Below are 26,525 nucleotides of genomic sequence, written 5' to 3'. Positions count from 1 at the left end.
CTAGCCATGCACACGCCAGGCCCCACGGAGCTCTTCATCTCAGGCGCCCTGCCCGGTTCCAGCACGTTTCCATCCTCCTCCGCCCTTTCGGCTTATCAGCACCCGGCTTCCTTTGGCAGCCGCCCCTTCCCAGTTCCCTCTTCCCTCACCCTCCAGGATCCCCCGTTTAGTCCCCCAGCTAATGGGCTCCTGTCCCCCCATGACGTGCTGCACCTGAAGCCCTCGCAGGCACCCACGGTGCCCTCCTCGCTAGGTTTTGAGCGCCTGGCGGGGGGTGGTGTCCTGGGGCCCGCTGGTCTCGGCCCAGCCCAAACCCCACCTTACCGCCCTGGTCCCCCAGACCCACCCCCACCTCCCCGCCACCTCCCGACTCAGTTCAACCTGCTGGCTTCCTCTTCCGCTGCTGCCGCCGCCGCAGCCGAACAATCCTCTCCACAGCTCTACAACTTCTCGGGTGCTGCCCCCGGCCCGCCGCCCCCTGAGCGGGCCCTGCCCCGCCAGGACACCGTCATCAAGCACTACCAGCGGCCCGCCAGTGCCCAGCCCCCCCCACCCCCACCCCCAGCCCATGCCCTCCAGCACTACCTGAGCTGCGGAGGCAGCTACACCTCCATGGGCCATCGGGCCAACTTGGCCTGCAGCCCACTGGGCGGTGGGGAACCCTCCCCTGGCGCTGGTGAGCCTAGCAAAGCTGGGCCCAGTGGAGCCACGGCCGGGGCATCGGGCAGGGCTGCAGGCCCTGAGGCAGCTGGAGGAGGTGGGGCAGGGGGTGGCGGTGGAGGTTACCGCCCCATCATTCAGTCGCCTGGTTACAAGACGGGCAAAGGTGGTTATGGGGCAGCTGCGGGCGGTGCCAGTAGGCCCCCACCAGCCCGTTCGACCGCCACGCCCAAATGCCAGAGCCTAGGTGGGCCAGCAGCAGCCTATGCCACTGGGAAGGCCTCCGGGGCTGGAGGAGCAGGAGGCCAGGCCTATTCCCCCGGTCAGCCCCAAGGGCTTCTAGGACCCCAGGCTTATGGGCAGGGGTTCGGAGGGGGTCAAGCACAGGACTTGAGCAAAGGCCCTAGCTACTCAGGGGGGCCCCAGCAGCCCCCGAGTGGTCCCCCGCCTCCTGGCCTAGCCACGTGTCAGAGCTATTCCCCAGACCAGCTGCAGGGGCAGCTGTATGGGGTGCAGGGTGAGCCGTACCCGGGGCCAGCTGCCCACTCCCAGGGTCTGCCCACGGCCAGCCCCTCCCTCAGCTACAGTACTGGCCATTCCCCAGCACTCTCGGGCCATGGAGGCGGTTGGGGGCCCAGCTCCCTGGGGGGCGGCGGAGAGGCCAGCCCTTCTCACATCATCCGCCCACTGCAGTCGCCACCTGCCCCCGGCCGCCCGCCCGGAGTTGGCTCTCCGGGAGCCCCTGGCAAATACCTGAGCTCCGTCCTGGCCTCAGCCCCGTTCCTGGCACCCCCAGGGGCCAGCAGCTATGCAGCTGGAGCAGGTGGCTACAAGGGCAAGGGGGACGGCTCCGAGCTGCTGGCGGGCCCCGGCGGGCCTCCTGCTGAGCGTACGGAGGATGAAGAATTTCTCATTCAGCACCTCCTCCAGGCGCCCAGCCCCCCGCGGACCTCAGGGGCAGATGGCCTGGTGGGCGAAGATGGGGCAGCAGATGCCTCCAAGGGACTTGGGGGGAGTGGCGGGGCTGGGGGTCCCCCAGGCACACCCTACGAGCTGGCCAAGGAAGACCCCCAGAGGTACCATCTGCAGAGCGTCATCCGGACCAGCGCCAGCCTTGACGAGGGTGCCACCGCGGCCCTGGAGCTGGGCCTGGGGCGGCTGAAGGAGAAGAAGAAAGGGCCGGAACGGGGTGGCGAGACCCCTGAGGGGCTGGCCACCTCAGTTGTCCACTACGGGGCAGGTGCCAAGGAGCTGGGGGCCTTCCTCCAAAAGAGCCCTCCGCCCCCACAACCCACGGCCCAGTCGGCCCAGCCTGCCCCCCACGGCCTCCTCCTAGAGGCGGGGGGCCCCGACCTCCCACTGGTGCTGCCGCCCCCTCCTCCCCAGCTGCTCCCCTCGGTCCTCAGCCACGCTCCCAGCCCCTCTTCCAGTGCTCCCAAAGTCGGCGTCCACCTCCTTGAGCCGGCTGCCCGAGATGGGGCACCCCAGCCGCCCCCGCCACCGCCCCCACCCCCACCGCCCATGCCCCTCCAGCTTGAGGCCCACCTCCGCAGCCACGGCCTGGAGCCCGGTGCCCCCAGCCCCCGCCTGCGGCCGGAGGAGAGCCTGGAGCCGCCCGGTGCCATGCAAGAATTGCTGGGGGCCCTGGAGCCGCTGCCCGCTGGGCCCGGTGACACTGGCGTGGGCCCTCCCAACACTGAGGGCAAGGATCCCTCCAGTGCCTACCGCAGCCCCAGCCCGCAAGGCACCAAGGCCCCCCGCTTTGTGCCGCTCACCTCCATCTGCTTCCCTGACTCCTTGCTCCAAGACGAGGAGCGCAGTTTCTTCCCCACCATGGAGGAGATGTTCGGCGGAGGGCCGGCGGACGACTATGGCAAGGCTGGGCCGCCCGAAGACGAGGGCGATCCCAAGGCGGGGACCGGGCCACCCCCCGGCCCCCCTGCCTATGATCCCTATGGGCCCTACTGCCCTGGTCGGGCCACTGGAGCCGGCCCTGAGACTCCGGGCCTGGGCCTGGACCCCAACAAGCCCCCCGAGCTGCCCTCCACGGTCAACGCTGAGCCCCTGGGCCTGATCCAGAGTGGGCCGCACCAGGCGGCCCCCCCGCCCCCGCCTCCCCCGCCGCCGCCTCCGCCCCCTGCCTCGGAGCCCAAGGGAGGCCTGACCTCGCCCATCTTCTGCTCTACCAAGCCAAAGAAGCTGCTCAAGACGTCCTCCTTCCACCTGCTGCGGCGCCGCGACCCACCCTTCCAGACGCCCAAGAAACTGTATGCCCAGGAGTACGAGTTTGAGGCCGATGAGGACAAAGCTGACGTGCCCGCTGACATCCGCCTCAACCCCCGGCGCCTGCCTGACCTGGTGTCCAGCTGCCGCTCCCGCCCGGCGCTCTCCCCACTGGGTGACATTGACTTCTGTCCACCCAACCCAGGCCCCGACGGCCCCCGGCGCAGAGGTCGCAAACCCACCAAGGCCAAGCGTGATGGGCCGCCCCGGCCCCGCGGGAGACCCCGGATTCGCCCACTGGAGGTCCCCACCACCGCTGGGCCAGCCTCAGCCTCCACTCCTAATGATGGGGCCAAGAAACCTCGGGGCCGCGGCCGGGGCCGGGGCAGGAAGGCCGAGGAGGCAGGGGGCACTCGGCTGGAGCCCCTGAAACCACTAAAGGTGAGGGGGGCTGGGACCCTGATGCCTGGGAGTTGGGGCCACATTTGGGCATGATGGGGAATATGGTATGAACTAACTCCCAGGAGAAAAGAAATCAGAGGGCTCAAACTCCAGAGTTCCATGCTTGGAGAGATCTGAGAGTTGAAATTTGTGTATTCAGAGGGAGGCTGGGAGTCAGTTCTGTGTTCCTAGCTTCTAGGTCCCACAGGACTATCGACCGTGAGGATCTTGGGTTCTTGGGTCTTGTGGGAGGGGGTCAGTGAGTAATGAGGGAGGAATATCAGTCCTGTCGTTCTGGAATCTGAGCAAAAGGGTCTGTGGGCTTGAGTTCCAGGTCTGCAGGCTGAGATTGCCGAGTTTGAACTTCATAGTCTTAGGCAGGGAGAGGACTGGGGCCCCAGAGTCCTGAGTTTGAGGCAAGAGGGGACTCGGGCCGGGACACGTGGGCCCTGACTGCCCACTGCCCCCACATCTAGATCAAGCTGTCTGTGCCCAAGGCCGGCGATGGTCTGGGAGCCTCCTCGGGCGATGCCATGTCGGGAGCTGACCACAACAGCCTGGACTCCAGCCTCACTCGGGAGAAGATTGAGGCCAAGATCAAGGAGGTGGAGGAGAAGCAGCCCGAGATGAAGTCCGGCTTCATGGCTTCGTTCCTGGACTTTCTCAAGTCAGGCAAGCGCCATCCACCACTCTACCAGGCCGGCCTGACACCCCCACTCAGCCCCCCCAAGAGTGTGCCGCCCACCGTGCCGGCCCGGGGCCTGCCTCCCCAGCCCCCCACCGCCCCCACTGTGCCACACCCCCCACCCACCAGCGCCTTCGGGCTGGGGGGCGCGCTGGAGGCCGCTGAGAGCGAGGGGCTGGGGCTTGGCTGCCCTTCGCCCTGCAAGCGACTGGATGAGGAGCTGAAGCGGAACCTGGAGACCCTGCCCTCCTTCTCCTCCGACGAGGAAGACTCTGTTGCCAAGAACCGGGACCTCCAGGAGAGCATCTCCTCGGCCATCTCCGCTCTCGACGACCCGCCGCTGGCTGGGCCTAAGGACGCCTCCACTCCGGATGGGCCCCCCTTGGCTGCAGAGGCTGCAGTCCCCGGGCCACCCCCGCTCCCGGGGCTCCCCAGTGCCAGCAGCAGTGGCACACCTGGTGAGAGCTGGGAAGGAGGTCTGGGGGCGGACCAGGGAGTCCCCAGGATTCAGGGCACAGGTCTGATGGTATAGATTACATACTGTTCAGCCTAGGTTATAAGTGATGGGGGCAGGTCGGTGCCAGGGTCGGAGAGAGCTTTTAAAATTGCTGAGAGGGGACGTGGGACGTGAGAAGAGCTCTAGGGGTTAGAGGTGTGTGATAGAGGACAGGAGAGGGTCTGGGGGAGCAGACAGAGACTTGGGCAGGGTTGGTTAAAGAAACATGCATTAATAACAACTAGTCAGATCGTGGGGTGTGGGGCATCAGGAAAGGCTAGGAGTACAGTTAGGTCTGAATGGCATTCAGTTCTGAGAGGGCATGTTGGACAAAATTTCAAGGGCTTTGATAGGGGCATTGGGGATGAAAGAGATGAGGTTTGGGGGAGGGCGTTTGGAGCAGTGAATGAGGAGGCTTGGATGTTCAGAGGAGTCTTATGGAATGGTGATGTCTTCTGGAAGGTTGTAGAAAGGTGGGAAATGGGGAGTAAGACAGTGAGAGACTAAAGGAAAGCATCAGGGAAGAGATGGGAAACACTGGCGGGTTCTATGCAGAGTGTCTGGATCGGCTGTAATGGGAGAGAGCATCAGGGGAAGAGAGGGCCTTGGAAGGAAGGCTCACGGCTAAGGACCCAGGGGTGGATCAAAAGCAGTTTGAGGAGTCAGGAAATCTCAAGGCATTGGGCTTGGCAGGTGGGGATGTTTCAAATATCATGGGTATTTATCAGGAAGGAGAGGGCATTGGCAATTCTGAGACTGAAGAGCAGGCCGAGGAAAGGAGAGGGGAGAGCTTAGATAGAGGAGGATGAGACCTCTGAGCAGAAAAGGAACAGGTATACAGAGGGGATGACCCAGCAACTGGGAGGGACATTAACAAATGAGAAGCAAGCAGCAGACTGGGGCCCCAAGGCAGCAAAGGTAATTCTGGACTAAAGTGGACTTTGTGGGAGCCCGTTTCAGGGGCTCAGAATCCCCACTGGAGTCTCAGGGAGGGATGCTGGTGTGGCAGAAGGACTGTTGGGGAGCTGGGTGGCAATAAGGAAGGAGCAGAGGGGCTGTTGGCACAGGGAGGGACATTCAGGGACAAGAGAAGAGGTGCTGGAATAGCGAATGGTATTAGGAGACTAGAAGCTTTGTAGGGACCAGGCTGGGGAGCCGCGAGGGGGGTCTGATGGGACCAGAGAGGCCTCCTGGCCATTGCGGAGGGGGGACACTGAGTACTGCAGTTGGGCTGCAGAACTGCCCTATGACACCGGGGTCTGTGGAGACCAGGGAAAGATGAGGACCAGAGTGGCATGTCTGCCTGAGTGCCTAGTCGATCAGTCATGTCTGACTCTTTGTGATCCCATGGACTGCAGCCCGCCAGGCTCCTCTGTCCATGGGGATTCACCAAGCAAGAACACTGGAGTGAGTTGCCATGCCCTCCTGCGGGGGATCGTCCCAACCCAGGGTTGAATCCAGGTCTCCCGCATTGCAGGTGGATTCTTTACCATCTGAGCTACCAGGGAAGCCCATTAGGACACTGGAAAGAGAAGTTAAAGGAACGTGGGCTTCTTGTAGGTGTCAGGGGTCGGGGTGGGTGTTGAAGGTCAGGGAGAGGACAGTGAGCTGGTCAGACAGGACCCTCTTTGAAGGAGGAGAAAGGGTAACAGAAGAGGAAAGGAAAGTAGAGACGGCGGGGGATTGGGGGCAGAGGTGGTAGTTGGGTGAAGAGCTCAGTTTGATCAGGAGGGATGTTGGGGTACAGGGCAGGAGGAGGACTGTGCTGGGACCCCCCCAGAATAGGCAGCAGGTAACAAGTTTGGTGGGGGGGGGGGCGGGTTTGAGCGGGTCTCCAACCCTGATGCCCCTCTCGCCCCCAGAGCCCCCGCTGCTGGAGGAGAAGCCCCCGCCCTCGCCGCCTCCCGCCCCGACACCACAGCCGCCGCCCGCACCGCCGGTCCTGCCCTCGCCACCCCCACTGGTGGCCCCCGTGCCCAGCTCGCCGCCGCCACCGCCACCACCACCACCACCCGCTCCTGCTCCGGCTCCTGCCCCGCCGGCCCTGCCGTCGCCGCCTGCCCCCGCGCCCCCGCCCCCGCCGCCGCCGCCCCCACCGGCCGCCGCGCCCCCGCCGCCTCCCCCGGAGGAGCCCGCCGCGCCGTCGCCCGAGGACCCGGAGCCGCCCGACGCCCGGCCCCTGCACCTGGCCAAGAAGCAGGAGACGGCGGCCGTGTGCGGGGAGACGGATGAGGAGGCAGGCGAGAGCGGCGGGGAGGGCATCTTCCGGGAGCGCGATGAGTTCGTCATCCGCGCCGAGGACATCCCTTCCCTCAAGGTGAGCGCCCCCCCCCCCGCCCCCCGGGGGGCGTCGCGGGGTGGGGGGGGGGGGACCAGCGAGCCTGCTGCCTCGGCCGCTGGAGCGTTCACGGTACGCTTATTGGATGACAGGCCGGGTGCTGGGGACTGCACGTACCGCGGTGGCGGGGCCTCCCCCTGCACCTCCTGAGACCCACGGCAGGGCAGGCGGATGGGACCTGCTAGTCAGGGTGGAAGATCCCGGCCTCTGAGCTGTTATTTGGGTGTATATGCGTATGTCACCAGTAAATAGGGTGAAATGATTGTTGGCAGTTATTCCAGATGCCCTTGCTGTGAGTGTTAGGGTCATACTAAAGGACAAAGCTGAAGAGGGAGCTTCTAACACAAGCCGATGGGTGCTATAAAGGCTACTTGTCACTTCTAGTTGGAAAGATAAGGTATTGACGGACCCGTGCCTGGAGAATCCCAGGGACGGGGGAGCCTGGTGGGCTGCTGTCTATGGGGTCGCGAAGAGTCGGATAAGATTGAAGCAACTTAGCAGCAGCAGCAGCAGTACCTATGAAAACGCACACCTATAAAGTCGCAGCTGATGGTTTGGGAATGCCTGTGTGTCAGGCCACATCTTAAACCCTTTTTTATTTTTTCGGCCGCACCGTAGGGCATATGGGATCTTAGTTCTGTGACCAGGGATAGAGCCTGCACCCTTTGCGATGGAAGCACAGTCTTAATCACTGGAACACCAGTGAAGTCTGTTAAATACTTCATATAGCCAGCCCATTTACTATTTCCAATTACTTTATACAGGGACGGGCACACTGTCTCTCTCTCTCTCTCTCTCACACTCTCTCACACACACCCCACCCCCACCCCATCTGGTTTTGGAAATTAAGTTTTATTGGCACATGGCCCCGCCCATTTATTTACATATCATATATGAAGGCCGCTTTTCCCACCCAATAGCAGAGTGGGGTTTTTGCAGCAGAGCTGAGCTGACCCACAAATCCCAAAATACTTCTTGTCTACTTTGTTACAGAAAAAGTGTACTGACCTCTCCTGTGGTCATTTGTTCATTGAACAAGGTAATTGGATCAGAGGGTTAATGTCAGTGCTTGACAAGGGTAGGTGAATTCAGATGCCCGGTGGTGCTTCACAGGGCATGGGGTAGAAGGAGTTCTCAGTAGGTCAGCAAGCCATGATCGCCCTGGTGAAGATACCAAAGGCTGAGTAAAGCCATTCTTCCTGTGAGTTACTGTCACTGACTGGATATTCACTAGGGGGGAGAACCATGTATCTTAACTTGAATTTCACCTTGGGTGTTGCTTGTTGTCAGTTGCAGATAGAGACATCGTGGAGTGCATTCATTATAAAGATAGGCACTATTGTTATACTTTGTTCCTGAGAGTGTGTTTTTGGAGATGAGTGTAATGTGCTTTTTCCTGTGTTGTTCTCAATTTATTTTCTCATGGGAAGAGTAGAGCAAATAGAGTAAGGTGGCTGTGTGTATCCAGCACTCAGCTTTTACCGTATCACCTTTGTGTTGGTCCTGCTTCCTCTCCACCCTGGCATTCTTTTTCTGCTCCTTTCTTTTTTTTTGGGCCGCACATTGCAGCATGTGGGATCTTAGTTCCCCAACCGAGCATCAAACCCATGTTCCCTGTATTGGGCATGCAAAATCTTAACCATTAGACCACCAGGAAGGTCCCATCATTCTACCTCCTCTGCCCCAGCCCGCCAATCCCAGGCCGTATCTTCTCACCCATAGTTTTATGGTCTTCGTATCATGGTATTTGATACCATACAAAAGAACATTCAGAAGAGATATGTAAGTTGTAAAGCAGAATGAATGCTAGAGTGAACTCTCACATCCCCACCCCTCCACTAGCGACTGGACCATTCCAGATGCCTTGAGTCTCAGTATCCCTCCCTGGCCAGTCCTCCCGGCTCCCTCACGGTGTACATCGTTTCATTTAATTTCAAGATTTCTAAGACTCTTTGGCCTTCAGCCTGGGGCAAGTGATGGAGGTGTCAAATGAACAGCAGTGATGGGAACTGCTACCAGTTCTCAGGGGATAGGATTTTTTTTTTTTTTTTTAGTTTATTTTTGGCTGTACTGGCCTTTCTTTGCTGCACATGGGCTTTCTCTAGTTGTGGCTATCTTGTTGAGGAGCATGGGCTTTGGAGCTCAGGCTCAGTAGTTGTGGAACATGCGCTTAGTTGCCCCATGACTTGTAGGATCTTCCTGGACCAGGGATCAAACCCAGATCCCATGCATTGCCAGGTGAATTCTTAACCACTGGACAGCCAGGGAAGTCCAGGGTTTAGGATTTGGGATATATCACATTCAGGATTTAGTTTGATTTTTTTTCCCCCTTTAATCACGATAACCAATACATATCATGAAGTTTATAATTTTAACTTTTTTTTTTTCCCTGGGGGTTGGGGGCATGCCACACTGTATGTGGGATCTTAATTCCCTGACCAGGGATCGAACCCACACCGCCCTCCTCCCGACTCCTGCAGTGGAAGCACTGAGTCTTAACCACTGAACTACCAGGAAGGTCCTCATTTTAACCATTTTTAAGTGTACCATTCAGTGGCATGAAGTATTTTCACATTGTCCTGCAAAACATCGCCCCCACTTGTAAATGTTATCGTTCTTTATAAAGATTACTGTCCTTTTACAGGGAAGGAAACTGAGGCTCAGAGCATTAAAGTGGCTTTTCTAGGCTTTTGCAGCTTGGGACCTGGACACGGTTACTGGCCCTGGGAGCCCACGCTCTCAGCACCAGGGTCAGCTGTTCTCTGGGTATTAGAATTCTAGCAAACACTGGTAGTGCCTCTGGGCACCCAGTACTGGACCAGATGAGCCAGACTCTGGGACCTTGACCATCCCCAGTTTACAGATGAGGAAGTTCACATTTAGGGTGAGGGAATCATTTGGCTGGCGAGTGCCAAGCCAGGATTGGAGCCAGGGCCATCTGATACCACCTCCCAGCTGGCATGGGGCAGGGGAGGGGGCCAGCCAAGGACTCAGATGCTTAAAATACAACACGGGTATGTGTCTGATGGGGAACTCAGAGCCCCAGGATTGAGCCACTCGTGCAGATGAGGACTTGTTCGTGTCTCTGGAGTCTGGGCGGGCTGGCAGCATGATTATTAAGAGCCCAGCTTTGGCGCAAAATTGATCGGCTTGAATCTGTGCCACTTCCAAGCTGGACTAGGGTTTGACCATCTTGAGCCTCAGTTTCCTCATCTGTAAAATGGGAGCTGATTGTGTTAGAACTGCTTCATACAATGTGAAGACTCAGGTTTTACAGCCCGTCCGGTGTTCTGACTGTGGGTGGCGTGTCGAAAGCACCCTGTAAACTTTGCTTCCGAGACTTCCCTAGTGGTCCAGTGGTTAAGACGTCACACTCTCAATGCAGGGGCCACAGGTCTGATCCCTGGTCTGGTAACAGATCCCACATGCCTCATGGCCACACAGCCATATAAAAACAAAACAGAACTTTGCTTCTATTATTCATCTCTGATCTTGAGCAAATCTCTAATTTAGAGCTTGGCAAACTTTTTTTGTGAAGGGCTAGGGCTAGAGACTTGGATTCGATCCCAGGTTTGGAAAGATCCTGTGAAGCAGGGCATGGCCACCCACTCCAGTATTCTTGCCTGGAGAACCCCATGGACAGAGGAGCCTGGCAGGCTACAGTCCATGGGGTCACAAAGAATCGGACTCGACCGCGCGGCTAAGCACAGTGCACAGATAGTAAATACTTTAAGTTTTGCAAGCAGCTTGCGGTGTCTGCCAGGTGTTCTTTTGGTTTTGTTTGGTTTTTTATTTTCTTTTTCAAAATCCTTTAAAGTAGGAACCATTCTTTACTCATAGATTTATAGAAATGGGCCACTGGCCATAGTTTATGGTAAAACAAGGGCAGCCCAGTAGAAATAATCATATGAGCCATGTTCTTCATTTCAAATATTCTTACATTGACACTTCTTTTAAAAAAGTTAAAAGATGTGTGAGGTTAGCCATAGGGTTTTCTTTAACTCAGTACATCTAAAATGTTTAGTTTCTGGACAGTTTAAGAAGAGTTAGTGAGTTGTTTTGTGGTCTTTCTTGTTTATCAAGTCTTTGCAATCCAGACTATATTTTACACTTACCGAACATTGATTCAGATGAACTGCGTTTCAAGTGCTCAAGAACCACATGTGGGGAGGGCTTACTGAACTGGACAATGTAGGGTTAACCGCCCTCTCTGCTTCAGCTTCCCCGCCTGTAAAATGGGCATGAGAATATTAACTCCCAGTCCTTAGGAATGGTGAAGATTTATCAGGAGTTAATCTCTAAGCATGTAAATTTATTGGATGGAGAAAAGTATGTGGAGGGCAGTCCAGGCAGAGGGAATAGTCTGTGCAAAGGCCCTGTGGTGAGGCATGTCTATGTGATGCGTTGGGATGGAAGCGAGGGCTTCAGTGGCTGGACGGCAGGAGCCGAGGCCGAGAAGGTGGGCAGAGTCCAGGTCATGCTGCGGTGAGATCAGGGGGTGCCTGCTTAAGAATCTGCTCTGGGTTGTCTGGCTGCTTCTGTGCCCCTGGCCAGCAGGGAGGTGGCTGGGAAACTGCAGTCCTGTTGACAGTCTGTCCACTGCCTCAGTTCTGTGACACAGATTCCCCTGTGTCTGACCCTGTAGTTTTCTCCTTAACGGCCCAGCTGGGTGCCTCTAGCTTACTCATATCCTGCAGCTTACTCCCCTTGTCTCAGCTCGTCACCATTCAGATTCCCAGAAGACAATCTGATTGGTCCAGCACAGCATTTGAAGTAAAGATGAGCTTCATGGTGTGCCTGCTGATTGGCTGCCCTTGTCAGGTCTCCTCCAATCAGCTGTGGCTTCCATTGACTAGGGGCCCTGGGTGGGACAACTTTCCCACTTAGGGGAAGTGGGTGTGGTCTGTGATTTGACTGACATGGGGTAAGAAAGGAACGACGTGGCTTTGGGACTAACGGACCTTGTTTGGGGAGAAGGCAAGGAGGATGTCGCCAGGGCCTGGATGATTGGGGGATGGTGGGATCCTGGGAGGAAGAGTGGTTTGGGGAAAGAAGCCAAGCCCAATCGGGATGTGGTGAGTTGAGGGCCCCACGTCCAGTTAAGAGAAATAGCTGGCTCCTTAGAGAAAGGAGATTGGCAGTGGCAAGAAACAGAGGAAGAGGTGCTCTGATGGATTTTTTTCAAAAGCATCTGAGAACTGGAACAAGGAACATTATATCCACAGTGAGGGGGAAAGGCACCCCTAGTCAGGGGCCCTGCATATTCAGAAATCTGGAAGTCAGAGAGTCTAGGCTTTGTGTGCTGAGCTTTGAGAGCCACCCCAGGATGGCCTGGTGTGGGAGAGAGGAAAGGAAACTGAAGCAGTCTCTGTGCCAGGCTGTGGAATCTGCTTTGGGGGCCCTGGAAGGTTTTGGAGCAGTCAGGATGTAAATGAACTTTTCAGTCCTTGAAAAGGATTGGAAATAGCCTTTTTGATCTTTGGGCCTCTGACCTGAGGAGCCAGGAGGAGGATTGAAAACTGTGGTATCCTCGGGGAAAGCACTTGGGGTGAGAGGCTCACAGCCCTGTCTCATTCTGCCTCATTTTTTTTTTTTTTCTGCCTCATTCTTATCCAATGAGATTGCAGCCAAGAACTTCTCTGGCCCTCATTTTCATTAGGTTATTTTAACTCCTCCTTTCTGATCCCCTGGCTGATCTGAAGGATACAAAATTCAGGGATATGAAAACATTTGACCAAAAACCAAGAGTAGATAACCAGTACGTGGCATTCAGGCTTCGAGCTGCAGCTGCTGTCAGCGGCAGACATTACTAACTGATCCCAGCCCTTGCTGCTCCTGAGCCTAGTGCTCAGGGCAGCCATGATCAATCCATTGGAGTTATCGTCTGAATCCTGTTTATTACTTGACTGTGGATTCTTTGAATGCCAGGGCTTGCCTGGGTTATCACAAAGCCCAGTGCATATTTCCCACTGTGTTCTTATTCTTTACTTATTGATGCCTGTTAGCTGCTCTTTTCTAGAGCCAAAGCTGTCCTTCACGTTACCTGGTAGTCCTTGATCATCACCCAGCCCCCCTCAGGGAAGACACAGCCTCATTTAGGTGTCACTTCTTCAAGGAAGTATTCTTGGATTGAGCCCGAGTCCAGAGTCCTTCTAGGCTTCTGGGACACCTGCCATCAACACATTTATTACTTGTGCTGGTATTTTTTTTATGCCCAAGCCTGGTCCCAGGTACCCCTCTTACTCCCTGCGATCAGATTCTGGGTCTAACATCCTTTGGTTCTCAGTGCCTTATGGGGATGCATGAGCCTTGGGTTTGGGGGTGGGGGTCTGAGTGTGCTGAGGGGAGTGGAGGTTGGGGAGGCTTGTGTCGCTGTCCTGCCCTGCAGTGGACAGACTGATTAAATAAATGGTCTCAGGGAACCTGTCACGTGTCTATTCTAGGCACAACCTTGCCCTGTTTTGTTCTTTGCTTGTCTTACTACGTCTGTAATGACCCCGAAAAAGGCTTTGTCAGCCTTGTTCTCCGCCGTACCATGGTCCCCATCACCATATCTGGAAGACGGTGGGTGGGTGAGTGCTCAGATTCTGTCATTGCTTTGAGACAGGCGGATGGCTTGTCCCAGAATAGATTCAGGGGACTAGATCTGGTAGACAGAGTGAGTGCCTGAAGAACTATGGATGGAGGTTCCTAAACACTGTATAAGAGACAGTGACCAAAACCATCCCAAAGAAAAAGAAATGGAAGAAGGCAAAGTGGTTCTCTGAGGACACCTTACAAGTAACTGAGAAAAGAACAGAAGCAAAGGCAGAGGAGAAAGGAAAAGATACATCGACTGAATGCAGAGTTGCAGAAAATAGCAAGGAGAAATAAGAAAGCCTTCTTAAGTGAACAATGCAAAGAAACAGGAAAACAGTAGAATGGGAAAGACTAGAGATCTCTTCCAGAAAATTGGAGATATGAAGGGAGCATTTCATGCAAGATGGTCACAATAAAGCACAGAAACAGCAAGGACCTAACAGAAGCAGAAGAGATTTAAGAAGAGGTGGCAAGAATACATGAAGTACTATACAAAAAAAGGTCTTAATGACCCGGATAACCACAATGGTGTGGTCACTCATCTAGAGCCAGACATCCTGGAGTGTGAAGTCAAGTGGGCCTTAGGAAGCGTCACTATGAACAAAGCTAGTAGAGGTGATGGAATTCTAGTTGAGCTATTTAAAAATCTTAAAAGATGTTGCTGTGAAAGTGCTGCACTCAATATGTCAGCAAATTTGGAAAACACAGCAGTGGCCACAGGATTGGAAAAGGTCAGTTTTCATTCCAAAGAAAGTTTAAACTACCATACAATTGTGCTTATTTCATATGCTAGCAACGTATTACTCAAAAACCTTCAAGCTAGGCTTCAAACAGTACATGAACTGGGAAATTTCAAATGTACAAGCTGGATATAGAAAAGGCAAAGAAACCAGAGATCAAATTGCCAACATCCATCATAGAAAAAGTAAGGGAATTCCAGAAAAATATCTACTTCTGCTTCATTGACTATGCTAAAGCCTTTGACTGTGTGGATCATAACAGACTGTGGAAAATTCTTAAAGAGATGGGAATACCAGACCACCTTAACTGCCTCCTGAGAAACCTGTATGCAGATCAAGTTAGAACCGGACATGAAACAATAGACTCCTTCAAAATTGAGACAGGAGTTCATCAAGGCTATGTATTGTCACCCTGCTTATTTAATTTATATGCAGAGTACATCATGTGAAATGCCAGGCTGAGTGTATCACAAGTGGGACTCAAGATTGCCAGGAGAAATACCAGCAACCTCAGATATGCAGATGATACCTAGTGGCAGAAAGCAGGGAGGAACTAAAGAGCCTCTTGATGAGAGTGAAAGAGGAGAGTGAAAAGTCTGGCTTAAAATATTCAAAAAACTAAGATCATGGCATCAAGTTCCATCACTTCATGGCAAATAAGTGGGGGAAAAGTGGAAACAGTGACAGATTTTATTTTCTTGGGCTCCAGAATGACTTTGTACAGTGACTGCAGCCAGGAAATTAAAAGGTGCTTGCTCCTTGGAAGGAAAGCTATGACAAACCTAGACAGCGTATTAAAAAGCAGAGACGTCATTTTGCCGACAAAGGTCCATCTAGTCAAAGCTATGGTTTTTCCAGTAGTCGTGTACAGATGTGAGAGTTGGACCATAAAGAAGGCTGAGTGCCAAAGAATTGTTGTTTTCAAATTGTGGTGCTGGAGAAGACTCTTGAGAGTCCCTTGGACTGCAGGACTGCAAGGAGATCAAACCAGTCCATCCTCAAGGAAATCAACCCTGAATACTCATTGAAAGGACTGATGCTGAAGCTGAAACTTCAGTACTTTGACCACCTGACGTGAAAAGCCAACTCATTGGAAAAGACTCTGATGCTGGGAAAGACTGAGGGCAAGAGAAGAGGGCAACAGAGGATGAGATGGTTGGATGGCGTCAACGACACAATGGACATGAGTTTGAGCAAGCTCCAGGAGATGGTGAAGGACAGGGAAGCCTGGCATGCTGCAGTCCATGGGGTCGCAAAGAGCCGGATGTGACTGAATGACAACAATCACACCGTAAAGCTGTGATAACTAAAAGCTGGTAGCACAGAATGAACAGCCTATTTGTAACAACGTGAACAGAACTAGAGATTACCGTACTGAGTGAAGTATGTCAGAAAGACAAACACCATGTGAAAACACTTGTATGTGGAATCTACAATACAACACAAATGAACTTATCTACAAAGCAGAAACAGACTCATAGAGAACAGGCTTGTGGTTGCCAAGGGGGCGGTGGGTGCGGAGGGAAGGATTGGGAGTCTGGGATTACCAGATGTAAACTGTTGTATATAGGATGGATAAACTACAAGGTCCTACTGCGTAGCACAGGGAACTATATTCAGTATCCTGTGATAAACCTTAATGGGAAAGAATATAAAAAAGAATGTGTATAACTGAGTCACTTTGCTATATAGCAGAAATTAGTGCAACATTGTAAATCAGCTCTACTTCAATACAATGAAACAAACAAGAAACAATAGAATGAACCTCCAGGTTTGAAATATACATTGTCCTCAGTGGTTCAGTTCACGATTTTCCAATTTTATGGTGATGCAAATGCAATACGCATTTAATTTTGAATTCTTTTCTTTTCCTGGGCTAATGATATGTGCTTTGATACTCTTGTGATGGTGGGCAGTAGCAGGGAGCAACAGAAACCTCCAGTTCATGGTCAGCCACGCAGTTAATCACAAGGGTAAACAACTGATACACTTTCAAGCCTCCCGTATCCAGACCACTGTTCTGTTTTTCACTCTCAGTCCAGTATTCAATAAATTACCTGAGGTACTTTACACTTTATTATAAAATAGGTTTTGTGTTAGATGATTTAAGTGTTCTGAGAACGTTTAAGCCTGGCTGGGCTAAGCTATGTTGTACTTAGGTGTATTCGGTGCATTTTATGACTTAACGATATCTTCAACTTACCATGGGTTTACTGGGAGGGAACTCCATGGCAAGTCAGAGAAGCTCTGTGTTGGGTGAGCTGTAGGAAGGCAGGGCAAGATTCAAGCTGCAACCCCAGAGCTGAGAGCTTCAGGAAGCCAAAGATACCCATTAGCTGGGTCTTCATTGGTCCTTGTTGACGACAATGTCTTTTCTCTAAGGGGGTGTGGAGGGAGGACAGGGGTCAGGAGTTGGGTCTGGAAGGGCCGGGATGGGGGTTGACCCTGCGGTCTTGCTGTGCCCCTCCTCAGCTGGCCTTGCAGACCGGCCGCGAGCCCCCACCCATCTGGCGAGTCCAGAAGGCGCTGCTGCAGAAATTCACTCCGGAGATCAAGGATGGACAGCGGCAGTTTTGTGCCACCAGTAATGTGAGCCTGCGGAGGAGAACGAGGACTGGTGGGGGCCGGGGGCGGGGGAAGGAGTTGGGGTCCCCCTCACACATGACTACTGATTTACCATGGGTCTAAGAGGCATCCAGAAGGGCTCTCCACCTCCCGGCAGGGTCCTGAGGTAGCCCAGGACAGGCCTGGGAGTCCTGGGTGTTGGGCTGCCCACCTGCGGTGAACGAAGTTCTTCACGTGCTCCTTTCCTTTCGTAGTATTTGGGGTATTTCGGGGATGCCAAAAACCGGTACCAGCGCCTCTATGTCAAGTTCCTGGAAAACGTCAACAAGAAGGATTACGTGAGGGTCTGTGCTCGGAAACCTTGGCACCGGCCCCCAGTGCCTGTCAGGTACGGTGGAGGCCCCAGGGCAGGTCGTGGGCAAGGCCAGTAGGCCTAGGGGTGAAATATGGGAGGAAATTGACATAACATAGAATCAACCATTTTAAAGTACAAAATGCTTTGAAGCAAGAGTCGGGAAGAGGGTGCAGAGACCCAGAGAGTGGGGGCCTCAGAGAGAGGGGGCACAGAAACCAAGTCTGTAAGAGTCTGTGCTTACAGCTGTGGGCTAGCTGGTGGGGGCCAGGGTACCCCAAGGGGGACAGTTTGGGTTTTGGGGGCTGCTGAGCACAGTCCCATCTGTGTCTCCTTCCAGGCGCTCTGGACAGGCCAAGGGCCCCGTGTCTGCTGGGGGTAGCGCCGCACCGCCCCCCAAGGCCCCAGTACCACCTCCTAAGCCCGAGAACCCTGACAAGACGACGTCGGAGAAGCCCCCCGAGCAGACGACTGAGACGGCCGTGCCTGAGCCCCCTGCCCCCGAGAAGCCGTCGCCACCACGACCCGTCGAGAAGGAGAAGGACAAAGAGAGGGCAACGCGCGCGGAACGGCCGCTGCGGGGCGAGCGGGGCATGGGCGGCCGGCAGATTCGGCCGGATCGGAACCTCACCACGGGCCAGCCCGCCGCCTCCCGACTGCCCAAGTCCCGACCCACCAAGGTGAAGGCCGAGCCGCCCCCTAAAAAGAGGAAGAAGTGGCTGAAGGAGGCGGCGGGCAGCGCCTCGGCAGGTGGGGGCCCACCGGGCAGCTCCTCGGACTCGGAGTCGTCCCCCGGGGCCCCCAGTGAGGACGGTAAGGCCATCAGCAGTCGTCAGGCTGGGGAGGAGGCGACCCCATGGCTTTCAGAAAGAGGCATGGGTGGGGACTGTACAGAGGGCTGCAGGCAGTGTCAGCAGACAGTCATAGCAGTAATAAATTAAAAATCATAGCCATAGCTGATGGTTATCTGGCACTTAACCCTGTGACAGGCCGTCCCCTAAGTTGTTTATACATGTTAACTTGCTTGATTTTTTTACCGTGGCCCTATGAAGTAGATACTTGTATTGTCCTCAAATACAGGTGAGTAAACTGAGACGTCTAAAGAGTTCAGCACCGCTGGGTGTGGAATCCCACCTGAGTTGGCAGGCGTCCAGCAGCGCCTCGGGCTGTGCTTCCACACTGTTTTGTCTCAGAACAGGCACGTTCTGGGGCTTCCCAGGTGGCTTAGTGGGTAAAGAATCTGCCTGCAGTGCAGGAGACCTAAGAGACAGGGGTTCGATCCCTGGGTCAGTAAGATCCCATGGAGGAGGGCATGGCAACCCAGTCCACTATTCTTGCCTGTAGAATCCCATGGACAGAGGAGCCTGGCAACCCAGTCCACTATTCTTGCCTATAGAATCCCATGGACAAAGGAGCCTGCACAGATTTCTGTAGTCCATAGAGTTGCAAGTTGCAAAGAGTTGACTGAAGTGTCTGAGTGTGCACATGCATAAGCAGGTTCTGAAAGGACTGGGGACCAGCATCTAGCCTGGAAGCCCAGAGACTGGTGTTCCCTGTGACCCACTGGGTGACTTTAGGAAATGGGCAGCGCCTCAGTGACCTCACCTGTAAAATGTGTTAATAATAAAGTCAAATGGGTATTCACAGTAAAGCATGGAGGAGGGTACTCAACTATAGTGGGAACCAGATTCCTCCATTGCTTAGAATGATGTCTGGTTTATAATGACAGTAACACCTAAAATATATGTACACATATGTATAAAAATGTAATAGCTGACTTAGTGCTTTTAAGTGCCAGGCATCATTTTAAGCATTTTGCACATTGGCTCATTTTATCTTTAGATAAACCCTGTGGGGTTAGGTACTTTAGAATTCTCCTCACTTCATTTTAAAATATTAATTATTTCATTTATTTGGCTGTGCCAAATAAAGTTGTGGTATGTGGGATCTTAGTTCCCCAGCCAGGGCTTGAACCCAGGCCCCCTACACTGGGAGTCTTAGCCACTGGACCACCAGGGAAGTGCCTATCCTCATTTTATTTTCCACAGTTTTTTAATTAATTTATTTGTTTATTATCCTCATTTTAAAGATGAGAACACTGTGGCCCTGGGAGGTGCCATGACTTGCCCGAGGCCACCTACTCTTTAGGTGTAGTGCAGGGGTAGCTGTTTTAACGGAGGCTAAACATACCACTAGTCAGTCACATGAGAGAGGTGGAATTAATAATTTCTCTTTGCATTGAAGTCCTGATGAGGTAGATTTGTGGAGAATAAGAGGCTCCTCCTCTCAAGGTTGTCCAGGTCCTGGTTTCATTTCCTCTTGTTGCTCTGCCACCCCCAAGCTTGCTGTCGTCAAGCATGTGGTCAGAGGCATAGCCCAGCAGTCCTACTGCAATCCTGCCAGTAGGAACTGACCTGCGGTAGGGGTATGACTGACCTTCCAGCTCAGTGCCAGATCTGGGAATGGCCCACATCCTGTCTCCTCTTTATCCCACTGGCCAGAACTAGTCACATGGCCACACCTAGCTGCAAAGCAGCCTGGGAAATCCAGTCTTCTTATGGTGGTGGGCTCAATCTGACCAGGTGGAGGCACCCTTGGCCGTTTACAGCTGGGTCAGGGGAAGATGCTGGCAAGGGAGGAGCTTAACCAAAGGCCCAGATTTGCAGGTCTTTTGTTTCTTAAACAGTTTTATACATTTAATTCATGTACCGTGTGGCTCACCTATTTAAAAGCCGCAATTCTTTGACTTTTAGTGTAGTCAGAGCTGTGTATCCATCTAGCAATCAACGTTAGAATATTTCCATTGCCCGTGAAAGACACCCTGCTTCCTTTGTCCATCATTTCCCTTACTCCCCTTCTTCATCCCTAAACAACCAGTAATTTAATTTTTATAGCTTTGCCTATTCTGGATATTTCATGTAAGGGATGTCACACAATGTATAGTCCTGAAGGACTAGCATCTTTGCTTAGCGTGTTTTTGATGTTCATCCATGTTGTATGTAGTGTGTATCAGTACTTCATTCTTTTTTTTTTTTAATTGAACTACAGTTGATTTACAATACTAGTTTCAGGTGTACAACATAGTGATTCAATATTTTTATAGATTACACTCCATTGAAAGTTACTATAAAATATTGGCTATGTTCCCTGTGCTGTACAGTATGTCTCTGTAGCTTATTTATTATTATACATAGTTGTTTATAGTATTTCATTCTATTTTGTGGCTGAATACTATTCCATAGCTTGGATATGCCACATTTTATTTATCCATGGATTAGTTGATGGGCATTTGGGCTGTTTCCACTTTTTGTCTACTGCTGCTGTGAACCTATGTGGACAGCCCAGAATTTTCTGAGCCTGTGAAATGAGAGAAACTAAATTCTACACCCTTCGGGAAGCAGTTCCCCAGCCAAGAGTCAGTATCTTTCTCTCAGTCTGGTTCTTTGTCCGTTCACCCAGTTTGACCAGGAGCCCCTCCAGGGCAGGGTGAGCCTGACTCCTGTCTGGATGCCCTGAAGGTTCTGCCCAGACAAGGAGACCTCAGACCAGCCCTCTCGCTGGTCTAAGACTGGTGACCCTCCTTGTCCTAGAAGCTGATGTGTCTCCTTGGATTCACAAGGAAAGTTCTAGAAAGAGGCTGTGCCTTCTCTCCCTTCCTTTAGTCCACTCTCAGTCTGGCTTCCTCAGCCCCTTTCTGCAGATGTTAATTGAATCCCTACTGTGTGCCATGAACTGGGGGTTCCAACAGGGAAGAGAATAGACAAAAATAGGTATCCTCCTGGGAATTTACAGTCTCCCTGGGGGAGTCAATCAGATAAAGATGTTATGTAATAGAATACAAAACTATGAAAAATCATCAGTGTAAGGCCGGGTGGGATTAAGGGCAGTAGAGAAAAATAGATCTGGTAAACAGGATCTGAGTGGGATCCTGGGTGATTGTTTTCAGGAGGGGGGGAGTGGGGGGAGGTTTCTGGAAGTGACGTTGGAGCCAAGATCTGAATGCAGCAGTGCTGGGGTGGTGTGACATTAGGGGAGAGAATATTCTGGACTAGGCATGTCTGTGGATCAGCAAAGAGGCCAGGGGCTGGAGGAAGTGAGGGCAGAGAAGGAACAAGACCAGATCCTGGAGAGACAAGGAGCTTGGGACTTTGCGGCCCCACTGGCAGGATTTTATCACGAGCGAGACAGGAGCCATAGAAAGGTTCAGGCCGAGGCTCGATGGAGTCTGACTTCTGCTGCCAAGCAGTCACTCTGGGCTCTTGAAACCGCTGTCAGCGAGGACCATCCATGACGATAAGTCAGGCGGCCATTTCTCGGGCCTCTTCCTAAGGGATCTTTTGGGGTCTTCTCATGCGTGGACCTCCTGCTTCTGTTTTCTCCCCACTACTCCTTCTTGAGTTACTAGTGGGTGTCCCTCCAGTGCTATCCTTGGGGGATTCTCTGGTTAGGACTCTTGAGGTTTCACTGCAGGGGCCCGGGTATCATCCCTGGTCAGGTAACTATGATCCCATGAGCCATGTAGCGTGCACTACAAAAAGTAAGAAGACGGTCTTCTGCCTGGTTGCTTGACCTTCCATACCTCTCACTTGGCAGGCTCCCTCTACTTCCGTGAGCCCCAGACTCCTTTCTTTACCCTGGCCACCCTCCCAGCCTACCCCCAACTCTGTTCTTCCAGACCTCACTGAGCAGGTCCTAGTTTCTGTATCTCAAATGCAGCCCTACTAGCCACCCACTCACCAGGCCAGACCCGCCAGGCCCCTCCCTCACTTCTGCAGCTGGGAAACCCCCAGTCCCACCCCTCCGACCCCAACTGCCCCCACCCCCACTGCCCTGTCCCACAGCCCTGGCCCAGACACTGGCCCTCCTGCCCCTCATTCTCTGTACCTGTCCCTCCAGTCCCATCCCCACCTTCTTCTTTCCCATCTGTTCCATTGCCCTGGCCTCTCGTCTCCCCCTCCGATCCATCAACATGGCCTCGGAGAGGTTGCTCTCCAATTACCTTCACCCTTCCCTGCTCACAGCTTTCTCCCATGGCTCCCTAGGACCCCTCCCTAAAAAAGCCCCTGCCCTTTCCACCTCATCTTGGAGGCCCCACGTGGTCTGGCCTACACTAAACTCTGCAGTCTCAGTTCCCACCTCCTCCCTCAACCTTGCCTTTTGTGATCTGATCTCTCGGACTTGATTCACCGGTCTGGAAACCAATTCTGCTGCTGCTTTAGACTTTACATAAACTTCGCGGAACTGGTCAAACACAGAGGTCACCGACCTGGATTTCTCTTTCTGATCTCTCAAAGTCTGGTGCTTGTTTGACCTTTAATAGCCTTTCCTGACTTGTCAGGCTGAGCTCGTGATGGTACCTGTGATTCATCCTTAGAGTTTATTGTCCTGGTATTGGAGAGTCTTCCCTCAGCGGACTCAGAAGTTGGAATAATGGATCTATGTCTCGTTTTTTTTCCCCCCAGAGCGGGCAGTACCTGGGCGTCTGCTGAAGACCCGGGCGATGCGGGAAATGTACCGGAGCTATGTGGAGATGCTGGTGAGCACGGCACTTGACCCAGACATGATTCAGGCCCTGGAGGACACTCATGGTAAGTGGACCCAGACCCTCAACCCCTGCTTTCCTCCCACTCTGTGTCGTCGGGGGCTAAGCTCTTCTCATGTCCCTCCTCCCCTTTCAGACGAGTTGTACCTCCCGCCAATGCGGAAGATTGATGGCCTCCTGAATGAGCACAAGAAGAAAGTCCTGAAGCGGCTGTCGCTGAGCCCAGCCCTGCAGGTAGGTGCTTGGGGGGCTGGGCAAGTGGTGTCTGGGACCTTGAGTTCAGGCCCAGAGGAGACACGTGCACGTCAGCCACTGTGCTCCTTCCCAGAGCTTTGGGCCCTGGAGGGGGCGATGGTTGGAAGGCTCAGGCTTGGCCAGGAGAATAGTGGAAGGGTGAGCTGTTGCATGCGGATCTCTGGGCCCAGCATCCGCGCCCACCCAGATGGAGGCAAGCTGGGATGATGGCCTGGAGGGGCCATTGTCTAGGTCTGGGCTGGGCTGCTGGGCAGGCCTGGCAGAGCATGGTTATGGAGTTCAAATTTGGGGACAAAAGGTGAACTAGGGCCTGGACCCAGGGCTTGCTGGGGCAGAGTGTGAGCAGATTCTGATGGCTTCTCTTGTCAACATAATTCAGGCTCTTTGAATCTCAGGGCTCGAGCATGAAGTTGTCTATGTAACTTTCCTTCTGGGATGGGATGTTAGGGTGGCTCCGGAAATTCTGGGAGATAACACTAATCTGGCTCTGAGAATTCTGATGGGGATGTTAGTGTAGTGCTGAGAATTGGGGTGTAAAATATCAGGACGGCTTAGAATTCTGTCATGGAATGTTAGTCTGGCCCTGAAGGTTCGTGGTGGGGGATGTTAATCTAGTTCTGAGACTTCTAGGATGGATTTTAGGCCAGCTCTAAAAATTCTTATTGAGATATTAGCCTGACTGTGAAAACACAGGGTGAAAGGTAATCTGGTTCAAAAACTCTGGGTGGGATATCAGGGTGACTCTGAGAAGCCTGGGATTGACTATTCGTCTGGCTCTGAGAAGACAGGGCTGGGTGTTATGCTAGGATTAGAAATTCCACTGTAATGGGAATTCCTGTGGTCCAGTGTTTAAGATTCCACACTTTCACTAATTAGGGCATAGGTTCAATCCCTGGTCAGGGAACTAAGATACTGTAAGTCTTGTTGGCATGCCCCTCTCTCAAAAAAAAAAAAAAAAAGAAAGAAAGAAAAATTACAAGTTAGAACATTAGGGTAGGTCTGAGCATTATGGGATGGAATATGAGTCTGGTTGTATAATTCTGGGTGGATGTTAGAGATTCTGGGTTTCAGGCCAACTCAGAATTTTGAGTAGGATATGCAAGTGACTAGAAGCTTGGGTGGGATGTTAGCTGTCTCGGAGAGGCCTGGGTTGGGCCACAGAATACATGATAAGGGTCATCAGCCTGGCCTAGGTTTCTGCTGTCCTTGGAGGAAACCGAGACGCTTGGTGTCTTTTCTGATCGGTGGTTTTCTGGGTGAAACCCAGGCATCTGAGAATCTGAGAACCGGAGAGGTGGGTGGGTCTGGGGTGGGCGTGTCCAAGGAGGTCCCCCTGACCCACCCCCGGATTTCCGCAGGACGCCCTGCACACGTACCCCCAGCTGCAAGTGGAGCAAAGTGGGGAGGGCTCCCCCGAGGAGGGGGCCGTGCGGCTGCGGCCAGCCGGGGAACCCTACAACCGCAAGACGCTCAGCAAGCTCAAGAGGAGCGTGGTCCGAGCCCAGGTGCGATGGGTAACAGGAGAGGCGGGGCCTGGACGGGAAGGTGGGGGGATGGGGGCGGGGCCTGAAGTGGAGGTTGTGGGGCGGGGTCTGGGAGGTGGGGCGGGGTCAGGGGCGGGGCGTGGAAGGAGGGGCTTCCTCTTGCTGGACCCGGTGGCTGAGGCTTCTCCACTTCACTTGCCCAGGAGTTCAAGGTTGAACTGGACAAATCGGGATACTACACGCTCTACCACTCACTCCACCACTATAAGTACCACACCTTCCTGCGCTGCCGGGACCAGGTGAGCCCATGCACGCCCCGCACGTATCACTATGGGATTCTGCCCATCACAGGCTCCTTCCTGGCTGGACCCTGGCAGTCCAGGTCCCCGACCCGTCTTCCCTCAGACCCAGGAGTCCAACTCCCAGCCCCCTTCTCCCTGAGACACTGATCCCGAGGCCCCCAGCCCCCTCCCACCCCAGATCTACGTTTAATCCCCTGCAGACACTGGCCATCGAGGGCGGCGCGGAGGACCTGGGCCAGGAGGAGGTGGTCCAACAGTGCATGCGGAATCAGCCGTGGCTGGAACAGCTCTTTGACTCCTTCAGCGATCTGCTGGCCCAAGCACAGGCCCATAGCCGCTGCGGGTGACCCCACCCTGGCCTGGGGGGGGACCACCTCCTCCTTGAACCAAGAATGGGGACAGAACTGTGCCCTCAGGAGTTAACCCCTGGGCCCCGTCACTGGGGAAGGGGGGGGGTCATTGGTCAGGGTGTGTCCGTGCTGCCCCCAGAGGGCAGAGTTCGAAGTTCGACTCCCCCCCACCTCCCAAGCCCTCTCTATTCCCTCCCCTTTCCCCCCACTGTCGGTGTACAGAGAAATTATTTATATATATGTATAAATGTCTATTTAGTAACGGTTTCCCTCCCCCACCTTGCCCCGATTCCCCCCTCCATGGCCATAGCCCCAGCCCCCTCCACCTTGTACATAATGTATAGGAAAAGTCTATGTATGGTTGAGGGGGGCGGGGTGGCTTCAGAGAGCTGGGGGACCCCTTTCCCCCTCCCCACAAGCCTTCCCTCACAGGCCAAGATCTTTGTTAAAGGCCATTCCCTCCCCAGGGCATTTGGCGTCGGGTGGGAGGGGGAAAAGCATCTTGTTAATTATTTTTAATCTTATTTATTGTACATACCTGGGGCGGGGGTCTGGGGAGGTGGAGGGGGGAGAAGGGTCCCCTCCCTTTGCCCCTCCCACTCCTTTTCTACTGCGATTTGTCTGTGTCTGCCCCCTCCACCCCCATCCCCTTGTCATCTGGATGTGGTTCTATTTTTTATCGGTCTCTTCTCCTCCCTCTCTCTAACCCCTCTGCTCCCATCTCCCCACCACCCTTTGTCTCTTGCTCTTTCTTGGGCTTCTGTACAACTCAACTTGTATACACTGTGTACACACAACCAGCCAAACGAAAACCCAACGGCAAACACTTTATCGGCTGGCTGGAGTGCCTCTGTCCTGCGGCGTGGCAGGGCTGCGGGGTGGGGCCTGGGGGGGGGGGGGGGGAGGCGCGTGTGACATGGGCAGAGAGTCCGGAATCTGGAATGTGGCTTTTCTAGAGCCCTGGAAGGTGGTTGAGCTGGGGTCACTGTTTTCCATTATGTCTTGCTGTGTAACAAATTAGCCCACCCCAAAACTTAATAACTTGAAAACAACAAACATTTATATCGTAGGGTTTCTGAGCTCCGGAATTAGGGAGCTAGTTAGTCGGGTGGTATTAGGGTCAGGCATGAGGGTGCATCCCTCATGGGTTTGACGGGAGAGGAAGGATCTGCTCTAAGGTGGCTCACTCACGTGGCTGTTGGCTGGAGACCTCAGTTGCTTGTCATGTGGACAAGCATAACCATAGGATGGCTTAAGAGTCTTCCAGACGTGACAGCTGGCTTCCCCCAGAGTGCGTGATTGGAAGGAGAGATCAAGGAGGAGGCCACTAGATCTTTATGTCCTAACCTGAGACACTGTACTCCACTGCTTCTGCCACACTGTTCATCAGAGGAGGGTCGTTAAGCCCAGCACACACTCAAGGAGGGGAGTCAAGCTCTACTTTGTGAAGGGAAAAGTATAAGAATTTGGGGGTGTTATTTTTAAACCAGTCCAGGCCGTGATGGGTGTCAGG

General features: G+C 53.8%; 1 protein-coding gene across 2 annotated transcripts in view; it reads left to right on the top strand.

Moving 5' to 3' along the window:
* The window catches only part of PRR12 (proline rich 12), a 29,255-nt gene extending 3,412 nt beyond the window's left edge, over window positions 1–25,843 (top strand). The window contains exons 4-14 of one of the 2 annotated variants that reach the window (XM_070450507.1): window positions 5–3,324; window positions 3,822–4,467; window positions 6,368–6,822; window positions 16,635–16,751; window positions 16,982–17,115; window positions 17,420–17,892; window positions 22,542–22,667; window positions 22,758–22,855; window positions 24,235–24,381; window positions 24,564–24,659; window positions 24,863–25,843. In XM_070450507.1, coding sequence (XP_070306608.1) covers window positions 5–3,324; window positions 3,822–4,467; window positions 6,368–6,822; window positions 16,635–16,751; window positions 16,982–17,115; window positions 17,420–17,892; window positions 22,542–22,667; window positions 22,758–22,855; window positions 24,235–24,381; window positions 24,564–24,659; window positions 24,863–25,009 — 5,759 coding nt within the window. In that variant the 3' untranslated portion in view covers window positions 25,010–25,843. Of the gene's footprint in view, window positions 1–4; window positions 3,325–3,800; window positions 4,468–6,367; window positions 6,823–16,634; window positions 16,752–16,981; window positions 17,116–17,419; window positions 17,893–22,541; window positions 22,668–22,757; window positions 22,856–24,234; window positions 24,382–24,563; window positions 24,660–24,862 lie in introns of both variants that reach the window. The other variant, XM_070450506.1, reaches the window with a different exon arrangement.
* The last annotated feature ends 682 nt before the right edge of the window (window positions 25,844–26,525 follow it).

The sequence above is a fragment of the Odocoileus virginianus genome, chromosome 20 (genome assembly GCF_023699985.2).
Source record: "Odocoileus virginianus isolate 20LAN1187 ecotype Illinois chromosome 20, Ovbor_1.2, whole genome shotgun sequence".
NCBI lineage: Eukaryota > Metazoa > Chordata > Mammalia > Artiodactyla > Cervidae > Odocoileus > Odocoileus virginianus.
Note: the sequence above shows the minus strand (reverse complement) of the source record. Positions and strands in the feature narration are given on the sequence as shown.